The 15,882-nt window shown below is 37.9% G+C and overlaps 1 protein-coding gene across 10 annotated transcripts in view; it reads left to right on the top strand.

The window, feature by feature from the left end:
- The window catches only part of PPP2R2C (protein phosphatase 2 regulatory subunit Bgamma), a 193,357-nt gene that overhangs the window by 92,792 nt on the left and 84,683 nt on the right, over positions 1-15,882 (top strand). For 2 of the 10 annotated variants that reach the window (XM_064418727.1, XM_064418730.1), the window contains exon 2: positions 13,215-13,370. The exons of 6 other annotated variants lie outside the window; for them this stretch is intronic. In XM_064418727.1, the coding sequence (XP_064274797.1) occupies positions 13,358-13,370 (13 nt within the window). In that variant the 5' untranslated portion in view covers positions 13,215-13,357. Of the gene's footprint in view, positions 1-3,743; positions 3,891-13,214; positions 13,371-15,882 lie in introns of those variants that run through there. 2 more of the 10 variants (XM_064418728.1, XM_064418724.1) reach the window with 2 other exon arrangements.

Here is a 15,882-nt window from a genome sequence, read left to right as displayed (position 1 = left end):
ACAGCACTTGGAGCCAGGCTCTGGTCTGAAGGAGGTGACTAATGGCAGTAATTATCTATTGCTCTTTCTGCTGCACATCTGCTCAGCAACATAACTCCTTGGCTTGGGTTAAAACAGTGCTGAGGCTTTTTTAACCACTCTGAGAGAAAAAATATGTGTCATGCAAGGAGTTATGCATTCCTGACTTCATCTTTCTGCCACCTGCTGCCTTGCTCTGACATGGATGGTTCTGTGAACCACACTGAGGTAGAAGTTGTGAACAACTGGTCTTGTTGAGACCCTTCCTCAGCTCCTTCTATGTTGAGTTCCCTCAACACCAGAAATATCTTCCTTAAGACTTAAGTAAACATGTTCATTGGGTTTTTTTTCCTTCTCACGATAGCATTTTCATGAAGGACCAGATGATGGTTGTTTCACATGTGGCTTTATTCTGTTTTGCTGGTGGAGAATTGGACATACTTCATTTTCTTAGTAGGGAGATGGATTTGAATGCTTAAACAATGAAACTATGTGACCAAAGGAGTGCTGTAATGTAGGTTTCAAGTACTCTCTAATTTAAAAGTATCAAACATGTTGCTGCATTCTGTTTTAAAACAACTTTACTCATACCTCGTTCTTCTGTGCTTCTCTCCTGTGGATTTCTTCCTTTGTGGAAGGGCTGACTTGAAACATTTTAGGTTTTTCTTTCTGTTGTATAAGGGGTAAACATACAAACATGAAGCAGTTCTTTTCTAAGAATTCCACCTCTGTGGTTACTCCATTGCTGTGATTACATTTCAGCAACTCTAGATTCCAGTACTGTTGCATCCCTCTGCTTTCAGTTTTTAATGAAAAGTTTTCATAGCCAGAGATCAGATCAAAGGGGTTTGGTATTGACTAACAGTGCCTCCCCCACCACCCAAAGGTTCAGGTATGAGTGAAAGGCTATTAAATGCAATATTGGTGCAGATGCCAAGTGGGAAGAGACAGCAAGCATGTAATAATTAATTTGTTTCACAGTGAAATGTATGTAAAATAATAAATTATTTTAAAACTGGTTTTCTTCTGTTTATCCTCTTTTAATCTCAGTTTTCCATAAGAGTAATAATAGTAATTTTGTCTCAGTGAAGACTGTCTTAGGAATGTTGCACTGAAATTCTTGTATCTTTCAGTGCTGATACTTAATTTTAGTAATCAACCCTTATGCCTTGACTGTCCTGAAATTTAGTCCTTTCTACACCTACAGGTTTTAATAAAGGCATGCAGACTTCATTTAGTTAATCAGTATAAGGCAAAAATGGATAAGACACTTGATGGATTTTTCCTAAGGACAGGCATTTGTGTTTACAGACAAGTGAACACATCAGGTTGTGCAACAGCTGTGTCTAAGTTGATGTAGAAGTAGGCATTTATGCTCTGCACAGATTATTTTTTTCCTCCACATATGCAGGCATAAGGCTGAGGTAAAAATGTAATGTTTAGTTTCTAGACAGTGCACAATGTCCTGTGGTCAGTTAGTTTATACAAAGATGTTTCTGTATTACTGTGCAGGAGGACTGTAGCATTCATCATAAAAACCCAGATCTGAGCAGAATAAAATGATCTTTTCAAAAGCAAACTTGCAAGAAAGGTTCTTCCATTTGAAGGGCTGTGGTTGACTTTTTAAAATGATGCTTAATTGTTCATCTGACCTATTTGTCTAGAAAAAGTAGTACTAAATCCTGTGACATTGACAGTAGAGCTTTGATCATGGGAATCCAATATTCATTGCTTGAGGGCATTTGCTTTTATAAACAGGAACTGTGATTGTTAATGTTCTTCTGAATATCCTAAGTCAACATTTGGAGCTGAATATTTCAGGTGTAAATACACAGCCAGAGCTTGATACTATTACTGTTGTATTCCATTCATTTTTTTGGTAAGTATTTTAATATTTTTAAAATAAGAAGTGTGGATTTATTTTTTAAACCAAATTTCTGCAACGGATATTTCATCACTGAAAAGCAGCCTGATAGTGGATCTTTTCTGAGTCTCTGCTTTCTGACAAGCTGCAATAGCCCACCTTCTGAAGAGCACACAGGCGGGTTTAGAAGAACACCTTGAGCTGCCATTCAAGCTTAAGAAGAGACATCAGCAGCATAGGATGGCTGTGCTATAATTTTCCCTCCATTGGGATTCTGCTCAGTGTTTGACAGTGCCATGCATGTTCTCTTCCATGGCCTACACCTACACTGGCTCAAGCAGTGGAAAATCAACAAAAACATGCAGAGGCTGAGAGAGATGCTTGAAGAAGCTGAAGAAATAAAGTTCTTCTGGTGTGAGACTTCTAGGTATGCTCTTCTTTTTATCAACAAAATGACATAGTGCTTGAACTGTTGATTTTATTTTACCTGATGTCTGAATACAGATTTGTTTATAGTATTTCTTGTTTTTTTGTGATAGGAAGTTGAAGATGGGAAGTCATGTTGAATGCAGGGCAGTTGATGTTAATAAATTTTTTTTTTCCCTTTTCCACACCTTCAGTAAGACACAGTTACATGGGACAGTTTGAATGCTTTCCTAGTGACATGGAAAAGCCAGAGAAGGCCACAGACTTGCAAATAGAAAGTAGTTATTTGCTCATTCAAAACTAGCAAGAAAGCAGCTAATACATTGCTCCATGACTGGCTCAGAGTTATTAATGATACCTGAACAGTTTTATGTATCACATCAGTCATATACTTGATCATTGTTCTCTCATGTGTTTTCTGTTCTTGGCCTGTCTGGGTTCATTTGTGGCAGAGAGCTCTTTTTGGATGCATTTTGGTTCCTGTTTTACTTTGTTTAGAAAATAATCATACTGCAAATCTTAGACAAGTGTTGGAGCTCAATCTTGTTTTGCTGTCTTGATCATGAGCATCTGACACATGACAGTTCTCCACTTGCTACAGAACTAACCTAGTAACTCCATGCTTGTCTGATGGCTTTTTGTCTGTTTTCGCCTCTCAAAGGCACTAATGTGAGGATGTTTCCTGACTCCTTAGTACTTATTTTAATTAACTGACAGTTATTTCTCTTTTATTCTGAAAGAGAAGATACTGGTAAAAACTAGCTACACAGGACAGTAATATCAAGAAAACCAGCTATTTAGGTTCAATTTAAGAGAAAGAAATTTTGCTCCCTTCTCTTAAATAAATGATGAGGTGGGTTTGTTCTTTTGTCTACACCCATCTTTACACTTTCCTTCATTATACTCATCTGCAAATCAAGTCCATTGCTAAACTGAGATGCTCTCTCTACCTATACTTAAAATAACCCTAGGAGTTGTAAGAAGGTGCACCCACGTGAACTGTGTTTTCAGCCTGTGTAGTTGTTTGCAAACTGCATGTAGTTTGGTTTCACAGTACTCACAGTGTGCCAGAGAAGAGCTAATCCTGTGGATATTTAGTATCTTGCTTCTGGTCCTGTCAGGCCATGTGGGTGAGCATGAATCTGTGCTGAGGCTTTCCACCTTAACGGAGTCCTGCAATTTGGACTGATGTAACCTCTTCATATTAGGTGGATAGTTTGATCTGTGAATCACCACTGAATTTACAAGAGGAAAGGAGCTCAGATATCCCCTGAAGAGACTGTGTTGATATAAGGAGCTGCAGTGTTGGATGTAGAGCTAGCTGACACACAGTCTTGAAAAGCTGAATTTTTATGGGAGAAATTAAATGAAATTAAATTAAGCTGTTGTATACCAGAGGTGGCTCAATAGCTTTGTTTTTGTTTTTATTTGAAAGATATCACCTGCTGGCTGCAGAGTGGGTGGATTCAGCTTCCTTCTGGAGCCTGAGCACATCGAGGAAGATCTTGCTTTCTGCTGCATCCTAAAGACAATATGGAAGGGGAGAGCATCTGTGAGGTTGATTCTGGAGATGGACTGGGAGGTAGGGATGCCTGTCACTTATTTTTGTGTTCAATCCAGATGGCTGGTTACAGGAATCCCTTATGACAATGGACCTTGGAATTTATAAAAAGCAAATGTGATAAAGGTGTCTACAGTTCATTGATTGTATTTTGTCGCTTTACAAGCAGTGAATAAAAGTTTTTCAAAACAGCTGTGTCTTAGAGGAGGTGGTACATGTAGACAGTCCATGTTGTGAGTGTTGTTATTTAGTCTGAGATGTCCCAGAGATAATACAAACCCTAAATACCTGCAATAAAAGTAAAGCCTTTTTTCTCTTTCTTTGTTTCTCTTTTTTTGTGTCTCCTGCACTAACTGTATTGCACACACTGTTTAGTTTGTATTTTTTAACTGCACTACAGGAAACTGGATGACATGGTACTGAGTCTGTCTTCTATCTTAGTGACCCATGTGTAGATGTACACTTTTCTCTGATCGAAAACTTGTAAACTAAAATTTGTAAAGAACTTTGTTCTCATTTAGCTACAAATTCAATGGGTGTCCTTTTTGCACTTCATTGCTCACTTGATTGCTGTGGTTTATAATTTTCATAGTAGGGTGAAAAACTTCTCAGAGAGAGTAATATTACATATTTCTGCAGGGCTGCTGATTTTGTGTATAATGCAGGGGATCTTTGACAAGATTGGATAAACGTGTCTGCTTTAAATTCCTGGTTTAACACAGCTTCTTCTGAGACTAACCAAGCAAACATCTTTAGTTTGCAGAAAACCTTGAACTGCCTAGGTCAGCTCACTGTTGAACTCAGAAATCTAAATATTACAGGAAACAATGAGGCTCTACATTAAAAGGTTGTAATAACATAAGGCTCGGCATGCTGCACATCTGTTTAATTGTTTAAATTGTTTTGTTTAATTGTTCTGTAACTGAATTGTGATCAGAGAGATTATTTTTTGTATGAGTGTTACTGTGCTTGTGCTAAGATGCCTTCTTTTGTGTTTAATAGTTCTGTAATTTTTTCCTGGGCCCTTGATGTATCAGCAGTACTGTTTAGTAGGAGGAGCAGTTTGCACAGTGTTACCACTGAGTTTCCTTCACACAAATGCATTGCTTCCAGACACCCATCAGTTGGGTTGACATGCAGATATGTATACCTAAACTGTTTACTTTTTTTTTCTAATAAAGAAACTGGTGGCTCGAGTTAGTTTTAATATTTCTGATAATACTATTAAATAATTATTTTGTCATAATACTAATTTTGTTACAATAAATTGTAATAAGAACAGTGGAAGTATTTAGGCTCAAATGATGCCTTTCTGCTAGGCAAATGAAGGGTAACAGAATCTTGGCATTGTCTTCAACATTCTGAGCCATTTGCATTGCCCTCTCCCAAGTTTAGGAAACAGCTGAGGCCATTGTTCTGATGGTTACTCTTGAGCATTAGTTTAGGCCTTACCACTGTGTACTCCAGTCACTGGACCTCTGCTGCTGCATCTTTGTCATGGATTTCATGCCAATTTGAGCACGGAGGAATTGTTTCAGACCGGAGGTCACCGACAGTTTTGTATTCCAGTCCTCCTTGAGTTTGACTTTATTTGTTATAAGTTACTGCCCTTGATCCACGTTCTTCAACTTTTATATGCAAGAGTGAGTATGTACATTTAAGTATGCAAAATGAATAACCATTTTTCTGGCTTGTCCTCTGCATTCTGGATTCTGACTTAAGATTGTAAACTCTAGAGAAAAAATTTACAGTTTCAGGGAACAGAATAGATTGTAGTTGACATAAGTTGAATAGAAAACTGGCATGAGAGCAAAATCTGATAGTGCACATGCTAAGGCCATACTTCCAGGAGCATGACAGTATTTCTAGTGTACATTAATGTATAGTTCTTTCTTGGAAAAAGTGTTCTTGCATGAGTAATAGTAACCACAGAGTACCATTTTGTATGTTTTCAGAAAGCAGGTGAATTCCTAGGTAGCAGCTCAAGTGAAAAAAAATTCCTTGCTTCCTCCCTTGTAAACAAAACAAGGGTAAATCAAAACAAGCTAACCATATAATCCTGTTCTAAAGGTATGAAAAATGGGTAAGAGTGATCACTGTGGTAATCAGTCATCAAGCATTCTTATCTGATGAGCAAGGGGAGCATTGGAAATTCACCTTTTAAAATCAAGAGCAACTAAAACTTTGAATGTAGCTTTGCTAAGTTTCTTGGGTTCTTTTTGACCTGTTTTTACTTATTTCTACTTTTGACATCTACTGTTTGTGGAGACAAATTAGCAAAATTTTCATTGTTTTGTGGAACCTGAAGTAAATAAAAGTGTGACTTTCAAGTAAACTAAGTATTTTTTTGAAGATAAAGGGCATGCATACGTTCTGGGAGAGTGTTTAACAAAGCTTGTAGTCATCCTATATATATATATATTATAAATACAGACATATCTAGAGATATGTACAGGTCAAGCACAGATGTATGGTTACAGTTAAGCTGATTTCATGTCTGAATTATGATGCATCAGAGATCTAAGACAAAACAGAAAGGTGCCCATTTTCAACATGTACAGAACATGTCAAACAATTTACCAGTATGATGGAATCACCTCCCAAAACCAAAGTATATTTTGTTAATTTGAGTTCTGTGGGCTCTGATGCAGGAGTTTCTTGGGAACATAAAGTTCCTGTAAGACTGCATGAGTTTGGGGCTCAAAAGGCCTTAAACATTTTTTGGCCATTGTCAGATACAGAAAGCATATTAACAAGTACAATACCCCATAGTTCATTATCTCCTTGGTGGAAAACAAGGCTATGATTTTTAGAAACCCAAAGTAAGGCCCTTCCCCTAATTTTAATGGCAAAAAATATACATGGATTTTTATAGGTGTAGGTGGCTTGTAATGCTCCATAATGCCAGTAAAAGCTCAGAAATTATGCTTGTAGAGCATGTCAATCAATCTCATATTGTGGAGTTATGGACTTATCTCTGACTTAGTTTAAAAATTAGCCCTAATATTAAAAGCAGTGCTGTGGGTATTGCATATTTTCTTTACTTGATACTTCATAGAAGGTTTTGAGTACCTCTTAAATGATGCACAAAGAGGAACAGAGCTGACATTTCCACTGGCCTGTAAACTCAGTGGGCATCCTAATAATGCAGGCAAATAGAGTCTCCTGAGTAAAGCCACCCTAAACATGGTTGAAGAACAGACAGGGCTGTGATTCTTCACTGTGCAATGCAGTAAATACCTATTACAGCTGACCTAGAACACATGGGTGTATTTCAGATCAAAGACTTCATAGCTTGAGTTGCTGAGGAGAGATCTCTTCCCCAAATGCAGGAGCTCTGCAGTGGAGTGACCTTGGCTGGCTGCCAGGTGCCCAGCAAGCTGCTGTCTCATGCCCCCTCTGCAGCAGCACAGGGAGAGAAAGTAAAATGAAAGGATAAGGAGAGGACATCCCTCAGCAATTACTGTCACAGGCAAAACATACTTGACTACAGAAAGATTAATTTATTGCTAATTAAAAATATAGAAAGTTAGTGATAAAAGATCAGACATGAAATCACCTTCCCCTCAATCCCTCTCTTTTCCCTGATTTGTCTTCCCTCTTTCCTTCCCAGCTTTCCTTGCACCTTCTGCCACTCCTGAACAGAGCAGGGGGAATGGGAAATGAGTTATTCTCAGTCTATAACATTTCATCTCTGCTGCTCCCTCTCGTTATGCTCTTCCCATGCTCCACTGTGAGATCCCACTCAAGGAATACATTCCCTCACGGGCTTTTCCTACGCAGGTCCTTCTCCAGTGCTTCAGTATGAATCCTTTCCATGGGGTACAGTCCATCAGGAGTGGACTGCTGCTCCCAAAGGCTACAGTTCTGGCCTGAAAATCTTCTGTGTAGGCTCCCTGCATGTGCCATGTCTCCTGTCAGGAGCCTGCTCCAGCCTGGGCTCTCCAGGGGCTGCAGTTTCCCTTAGGGCATCTCCTCATGCTCTGGTTTGGTGTTCTCCATCTGCTTGTAGGGTGGATATTTGCCCCACTGTGGACTTCCATCAGCTGCAGGAAGACAAGCTGCGTTGTCACAGTCTTCTCTGTTGGCTGCAATGGAATTTCTGCTCTGGTGCCTGCAGAAACTTTGCCCTTCCTTCTTCAGTGACCTTGGCATCTGCAGGGCTGGTTCTCTTAGGTTTTCTCATTTCTCTCTCTCAGCTGCCAAACAGGGTTTTTACCCTTTCCTAAATATGTTATTACAGAGGTGCACTGGTGTCATTTTTGGGCTCAGCCTGGGACAGCAGTGGGTCTGTCCAACACAGGGCAGCTTCTGGTCTCTTCCCACAAAGCCCACCCCCTGGAAAAACCTTGCCCTGAACACATACTCCTTCAGTAATTCCAGAGCAATATGTTTCTTCAAATGTATTCCTTATGGATTTGATGCAGTTCTTAGAGGGTATTGCCATTGAGTGACTACTTTGATATGTTCCTAAAAGGGATCACTAAATCAGGCATTGTAGAATTATCTGTATTTAGAGGTGTTTCTTTAGAAACTTTCAGTCCTTTTAGTTATGGAGTGATATGGCCATTAATTAAAACTGAAGATTAAGCTCTATTATTGTTCTGTTTCCATTACTTGATTTTTCAACATTTAATCCTATTTATTTTGGCAAAGATTCTGCCACGTATTGATGTATATGTGGAATCAATACCATGGCACACATTTTAATTTGCTGTTTGAATTATATTTTAACAAGAACCTGAAGATTTGCTGCTGCACAAAAGATATTACAGGGAGGAGACTGGGAGGGGTCATGTAATTTCTGTGTTTCTATTGCATTGTTGGTATTATGCCAGATCTGATTTTGGCCTGGTGTTTTCACTTGTAGCTCTTGTTCAAGTAAAAAATCCTTCCTGCATGTTAGCAAGGCTGCAAGCCAGTTGCTATGGTATTCAGCATTCCTTTTTTATTTTTAACCAATCGGCTGGCTTTTATAACGATTCAGCCCAGAATAAGAAATTGGTCACATAGGCTAGAGCTGCATCAAAAGAGCAGGTATTTTTGGCTTGAAGAATCTGAAGAGGTTGGGAGAACAGCAGAATTTGAGTTTCAAGAAAATATCACAATCTATGTTTATGGTATATATTGTGATGTGTAACTAAATGCTAGTTATGGTAGTAAAAAGCATTTGTTCTTTTCCAGGATAATGGTAAATATTGAATGACTGAACTAATTTCTCTATGTTGTTTTATTATCCAAAGTTATCATTAATTCTTAGCTAAAAAACTATTCGTTTTTAAAATTCTATATCCCTGTTTGTTTGCTTTTCATTGTGTTACTAAGTGGTGGTATGTTTCTGACAGGGTATTGTTTGCTCATAGAGAATTACCAGACTGCTGCTTGTCTGCTCAGTTTTAGTGTTGCTGTTTGGCTAATCAGAAAATTCTGGACAACTGCTAGGTACTCTGTAAGGATCTTAAAGTTCTAATGATGCTGACATGTAGCTGGCAGTGCTACAAGGATAAAAGAAAGACAAGAGACAGAGAGATATTCTGATAGTTGAACTATTGAAAAAAGGAAGGTAGACTTTTGCTGGTCTTCTGGAGGTTTTAAGCTTCTTGGCTTGAAGGTGAGGTAGTTCTCCTACCCACCCAGGCTGCTATTCTATCAGTAGGACAAATAAAAGACAGAGCTTGTTTTATGCAAAGCAACTTCCTGCTGAACTCATGCCTATATCCAAAATGAAACTTTCAGATTTCAGTTTAGTAATTACATTTGTAAAAGACAGTGCTACATACTAAAAGTCCATCAAGATGTAGTACGATGAGTATGTGGAAACATGTATTTGACAGAGAAGGGATTTCTTCTAGCAATGTTTTTTCCCCTGAGTGCTCTGTACACTAGAGGGGCACAGTCTTTTCCCTGTGGATTACAGGGTATTCTGAAGAAGCCTTTGCCTTTTCCTCCCAGAAGTGTCATGAGAGGTTTTTTTTGCTCTCCCAGAGCCTTACATGCTGCCCCTTCATTTCTGTATGCAGGTAATAATATCCCACTGTGGAGTAAAATGCTGGTAGTGAATAATGATAACTCTGCTCTCACTGTCAACAAAATCACCTCCTAGTTATCAGGGTTTGACTAAGAAAAATGACTAAGTGATGAAATTGAATCTTGGAGAGGCTTTAAATGATGCTGGTAGAGACCATGAGCTTGTAGACATCTGTAACAGCTCAGTTTCAGTGTTTGACTTCCTCGCTGTGACTGGGCACCCAGGTAAACCTCATTGTGCAGCCACCAGAATGGTAAAGCCGAATGGGAAAGCCATAATGATGTTCAGGAAACACGAGTGTCTAAGCATGTGGTACATGACTTTGCAAGAGACCAAGATGAAGGTTTGCATCAGCTCAACAAACAATGAAAACTCCAACTCCCAAGATAGTACCAAAAAACCACAAAGCAAAAGCAAAACAAACTGAAAGCCAGCAGAGCCTAAACTAGTCATGTCACAGCAAACTAAAAGGAAGAGTAAAACTCTGCTTATAATATGGAGTAAGTATTAATTTATTGCACTGGGATTCCTCTATCCTAATGAGTAGAACATGGATTGTTCCCCATTGATTGTGTAGCTAAACGGGCTAAAGTCTTTTTAGGTCTATTACTAATTTTTCTTTGTATCAAATCTATACTTTAAAAAAATATTCATGGAACAATCTCCTCATGGTTTTGAGTAAAGCGAAAACCCTAGAAAAATCTGGGTGGATCAGCAAATATATTTTGAGTTTATGGGTTTGGATGGTCAAATTTAACACAAGGTGTTTCACATTTGTTTGTTGCATGAGTACATAAAAACCATACATCCAGGAGATGGTTTTTAAGCACACCCACTTTTTACAAATGTGATTTTAGTGTCAGAGTTTGCTGATATTTTATCTTCTGATATTTACAGTTGAGATTTTTACTGTTGCATGAGCTTTTCATTGTTTATTAGCGGTTTTTAACTTACTTTAGAGAACTATATTCTAAGTTGCAAGACATATACAAATGACCAGGAGTCATTATGGCATTATAGCATTAGAGTATGGCAGATACTGTTGCATTCTAATAAACATGGACATTTGATATTGAGTTTTTTGGCTATAAATAAATTTGTAGATGCAGGAGGGAGAGCAAAGAATGAGAATTTGTTTTGCTTGGACATAGCCTTTTGGTGGCACACATTTAAAATGCATGGAGGGCACTTACAGAAAGTAAGGCTAGTTTGTAACCATTTTGGGTATCAACACACCATGGAAGACATCCTGAAGGTGATTATGAAACCAAAATTTCACAAGCACACTGCCTGTAATTAAGCGACAATTATTGTCCCTGGTCTGGATTTTCACTTGGTATCAGGGATATAGTGACTTTATTAAGGGGTGATGGTTTGAAAATGTAAATGTGGAAAATGTCAACAAATGGCTTCCAGAGAAATAATAGAAATATGACTTACCAGAGTTTTACTGTAATTGTTTGCAGTAAATAAATACTTAGATTAGTTCTTCCAGTGGTGGCATAGATGATCTAGAAATAACTTAATTTGATTTTGATTCAAGAAAAATCAATTACATAATTTAAAAAGTGTTGAGCATCTAAAATTCTTAAGCCAGAAAGCAGACAAGAATATTCATGCTCTTGAAAGCAATTTCTCAGTGTTGCTTGTTTTTTATTACTTTTTTGAGAACATTTATGCAAGATATTAATTTTGCTTGGGTTTTGGGTCATCCCTAAAGTACATGTGTATTCCTCTATGACTTCATTTAGAAATTGCCCTTAGCTAATAATTCTTCATATTTACTTGCCAGCCAGCTTGCAAGGCAAGTCATAAAGAGTGGGATTTCATTTAGTAGAGCTCTGCCTTTTTGAGGGAAGTGTGATGTGAGAGATGGGAAGTGTTCTTAAATCTGGTTATATAAAGAAGACTCTGTGCTCTGATTGGTTGCTCAAAGCCAAGGCTTGCTCCGTGTTGCTTTGCTAACAATTCACATGTCAGGCACAGGCTGATAATTCTGCACTGCTCAGACTGAATCTGCAAGTGGTGGTGTAAGTATTGCACCTCCACTGATTTTGGAAATTATGTATTAGAGATGTGATGTCTACATACCAGAGAACTTCCCTCATTTCCACCAAAGGAATACTGTGGGCTTGATTCAGATTCACTGTTTATTAAAAGTACTGCTTTTAAAAGTGCAAATATAAGTTGAAAGGAAACTCTCTCTTGAGAGCTTGGTGCATACAAATACACACCTGAGTAACTAATTTGAATGGATTGTTGCTGTCTGAACTAGATTCACATAATGACAAATGCCTTAATAAAAAGAACTGCTTTGATACAGCACTTCATCTTTCTGAATTTCAAAGCTCTGCAAATTTGAATATACCCATGTGTAAATAACCATAGAAATCTACCTGGAATATATAATACATATTCTTTTTTTCCTAGTCAGTGCTTGCATGTATTTCCTTTCTTTTATAACTTCCAGAAAGGAAAGGCTTTTGGAAAATGAAAGATGTGAATTAAAATGGAGAAGATATTTCTTCATGGGTCCATAAGGTTTTTTTCTTTGATGTTATACAAATCTGGAATGAGACTGCTACTTCAGACTGTTTCCTTTTGAATACCAATATTAGTATAAAATGCAGTTCCCTAATTTCCTCTCCTTATAGTCAGATGATGGAAATACAGTTTATTTCTATGAAATAACTGCATTTTATTTATATGCTTGTGTGATTTTATTTTTTTCTTACCACTTTTTTCTTTCTCAGTAGGAAGATCTTGCCTTTAAAAGGGAAAGAGCACCTGTTCTCTAGATCCTGTAGAGTGATTTTGTGGGTTCCATTATAAATTTTATTGACTGAAGCAGCTAATGCTTCTTGAAACTGCTTCAACATTCATTCTGTTGAACTGTTGATGGAGGGTAAATTGATTAATCTGAGTTTAATCCTTTCAACAGCGATACAATGGGTTTCACACTAAGGAATTTTCAAGGTATTAATTATTTCAGTGGCTTAGGTGAGGGCTGGTAATTCTAAAGTTAGTTTCTACTTCTTTGGGATTATGAGTATGAGAGAGGAAACTCTCTTGTCTCTCAGCTAATTGCACTGATGCAGGTGAATGTAGGAGCTAGAAAGATCTGGGCCACAGTTTGTGGCTCACTTTTGTAAGTCTGGGAATGTCCACTGAGGAAGTGCTTTTCTGTTATTGAAAGTGATTGGGAGAACAAGGTGCTTGCTTGCTTACAGGGTCAGCAGTTTTGTTCCTGCTTGAAAAATTGTCCTTAGATGAGGAAAGTTTTCACCATTTTTGTCTTGAATTTCTTTGTTTTTTAGGGAAAGCTATAAGGAAGCTTGTGCGCAAGGCGACTCTGGTGGCATCTAGAATCCTCAGATTTCCTTGACTGAATCCATCTGGGTTTAGCCCTAAATATAGTAGACAAGCTGCACTGCTTGCACTGATAAATTATATCTTCCAAATGATAGACCAAGGTACAGTCATGTATACTAACCGTTTTTGATGTCATTTGACTCTTGATTCTGTTGCTTTTTGGGTAGTTGTGACATTACAATTTGTCCCCACTCTTGCGGACTATCTTTTCACCAGTGCTCTTAAAAAAAATTAATTAAAAGAGACTTCTGGCCTGGCTCTGGCGTTTGATGTTGACAGCTCCTTATGAGTCTGCAGCTTGGTGGGAAACTCAGCCTCTCCTGAGATTCACAAACTTGCCTTCAGTGGCAAAATAATGGGATTGTTGCCAACACAACTTTATTTGGTTTTGCTACCCATGGAAAAGTGCAAATGTAAATCAAAACTTCCTTTTTGACACATAGTGTCTGTATGCTCAACAATTGTAAAATGAAAACAGACTGTGTTCTAACAAAGCATAGACTTTGAGTAAAAAATACCATCTCTATTATCCAAAGGAAAAAATAGATCAGTAAGTAGTATTCTAAATTATAGTTAATAATTAGGTTTCTAGATCTGCTCTGGTATCTCAGCTAGCTGTTAGAATGAAAAAGAAATCTTAGTGCCAGCTGGCTGCTTTCTGAGGTCAGAACTTCTCTTTGCTTTTTGTTCTAGGTGGGAAAATATTCTATCTCCTACCTGGGTCCTTCCTGCACTACAGTGACATAACTTTCATAGTACAGAATGTTTAAAGATGTTTTTGGAGTGGTACTGTTAGTTCACATTTTAAGGCTTTGATATCCACTAGAGTATATCCCTCTATTTGGATTTTTCATAACATCTAAAAATTAAGACTGATTAAAGGGGGTTTTAAATGTCTTATCTGAGCATGATATTGGTTGAATATTAATCCAGTTGCACAGACTATTACAATTTCAATTTTTATATAGTTTAGATATTGAGGTGGGAGAATTCAAAGCTGTCTTTACTTTTGCCCCAGAACAGGGGGATGCTTTTTGTATTTTCCTGGTTCTTTTGTGCTCCTTGTTGGGCTGCAGCTGTTCACTGCCTCCACCTATAAATGCTGAGTTTTATCCTTATTTTGGTGTTGTGCCCAGAGAACAAATCCTTCCAGGGGCTTCTTCCTAGTGCACTAAGGACTTGAGAGTGAATCTGGGTTTTCCAGTGAATATTTGATCAGACTGGCTGGTGCATTTGGCCCCCTGTGAATGTCCAGCTGAGGGAGGTCCCAAACCAACCCCAGACTGAGCCCTCAGCTGACCACAGTAAAATGTCACTCTCAATTTGTGAGTTACCTACGCCTTGGAATTTGCTGTATAATGTCTGTGCTCTGTTTTCTGGCAAAATAACATTAGATTTAAAGAGTGGGTGTCTGGTGTTCAGCCTGGCATAATTGATCTATAGATCATTGTTCTTTTGACTGTAATTGTTTTGAAAGACATGTACTTGCTGGGAGGTTAATGAAAGGTTTGAATAGTTTTCCTGTTTAATTTCTACCATACAGGAAATAATTGAAGAATATGCCTATCTCTTCAACTGACAGCAACAGGTCACGCTTTGGCACACAGATAATTGATAAATTGTGTTTCATTAGTGGACAGGAAGATGACTAGGTCATTTTTTGCTGGATTGTGATGCAGTCTGTGATGACATACAGATGGCTGTAGTGTCAAATGCTTCCTTACCTTGTCCACTGCCAGGTTTTTCTGATAAGTCGTTATATCTATTTTATTTCTATCTATTCAACATCTGGGCAGGTCAAAACATTTGAATCATAGAATTTCAGAATGGTTTGAGTTGGAAGGGACCCTAAAGATCATCTAGTTCCAACCCTCTTGTCATGGGCAGGGACACCTTCCATTAAAAGGTGGGGGAGGTAAATTAATTTTCTTAGTTCTAGGAAATTCTGATGGTATTTTATGGTGGGTTTAAGTTATAAAATATTGTGCTTCTATCGTTATTTGCAATCCTTAGGAAATTTCTGACTGTCAGTAAAATAATTTCAGAACAGAAAAGGCCATAAGAAAGGTTCCTTCTTAAGAGAAAGAGTGGGTGCTACATTAGAAATATTTGGGACCTGGCAAGAAAATGAAAGCTAATCAAATGAATGCCTGATCTAGATGTGCTGGATATGGACAGGCTATTCTCCAGCCCTTGATAAATGAGAGAAGAGAGGATGGCTGAGGTTCTCCTTTACCTCATATTGCACCAAGACTGGAGCATGAAGAATTTCTGTTAGCATAGATAGTACTACAACAGTAGTGAAATGCTGAAGATGGTTTTAAAATCCAGCTAATAAGTGAGAGTTTTAATAGTCACTAATTGCAGGATTTAGAAATACCTGAGACAAGGAACCTTACTACTTTTAAATTAAAAACATGTTTAATGATGTTAAGCAGTGAAAAGTTGGAAACTTGCTCATGTTTTTTGTAATCTGCTTTTGCATTTGTCTGTATAATCACAGACTGATTTTACCTTAGCTTAGTAGTCACTAAATGAATTAATTATAGAAATGTATGTTGAAAAGTATCAATGGCAAGTTTCTTGTGTGATTGTTTTTCAGAGCTTGATCCA

Source organism: Passer domesticus, chromosome 4 (assembly GCF_036417665.1).
Source record: "Passer domesticus isolate bPasDom1 chromosome 4, bPasDom1.hap1, whole genome shotgun sequence".
In the NCBI taxonomy this organism is placed as follows: domain Eukaryota; kingdom Metazoa; phylum Chordata; class Aves; order Passeriformes; family Passeridae; genus Passer; species Passer domesticus.
This window is presented reverse-complemented; position numbering and strand designations above follow the sequence as displayed.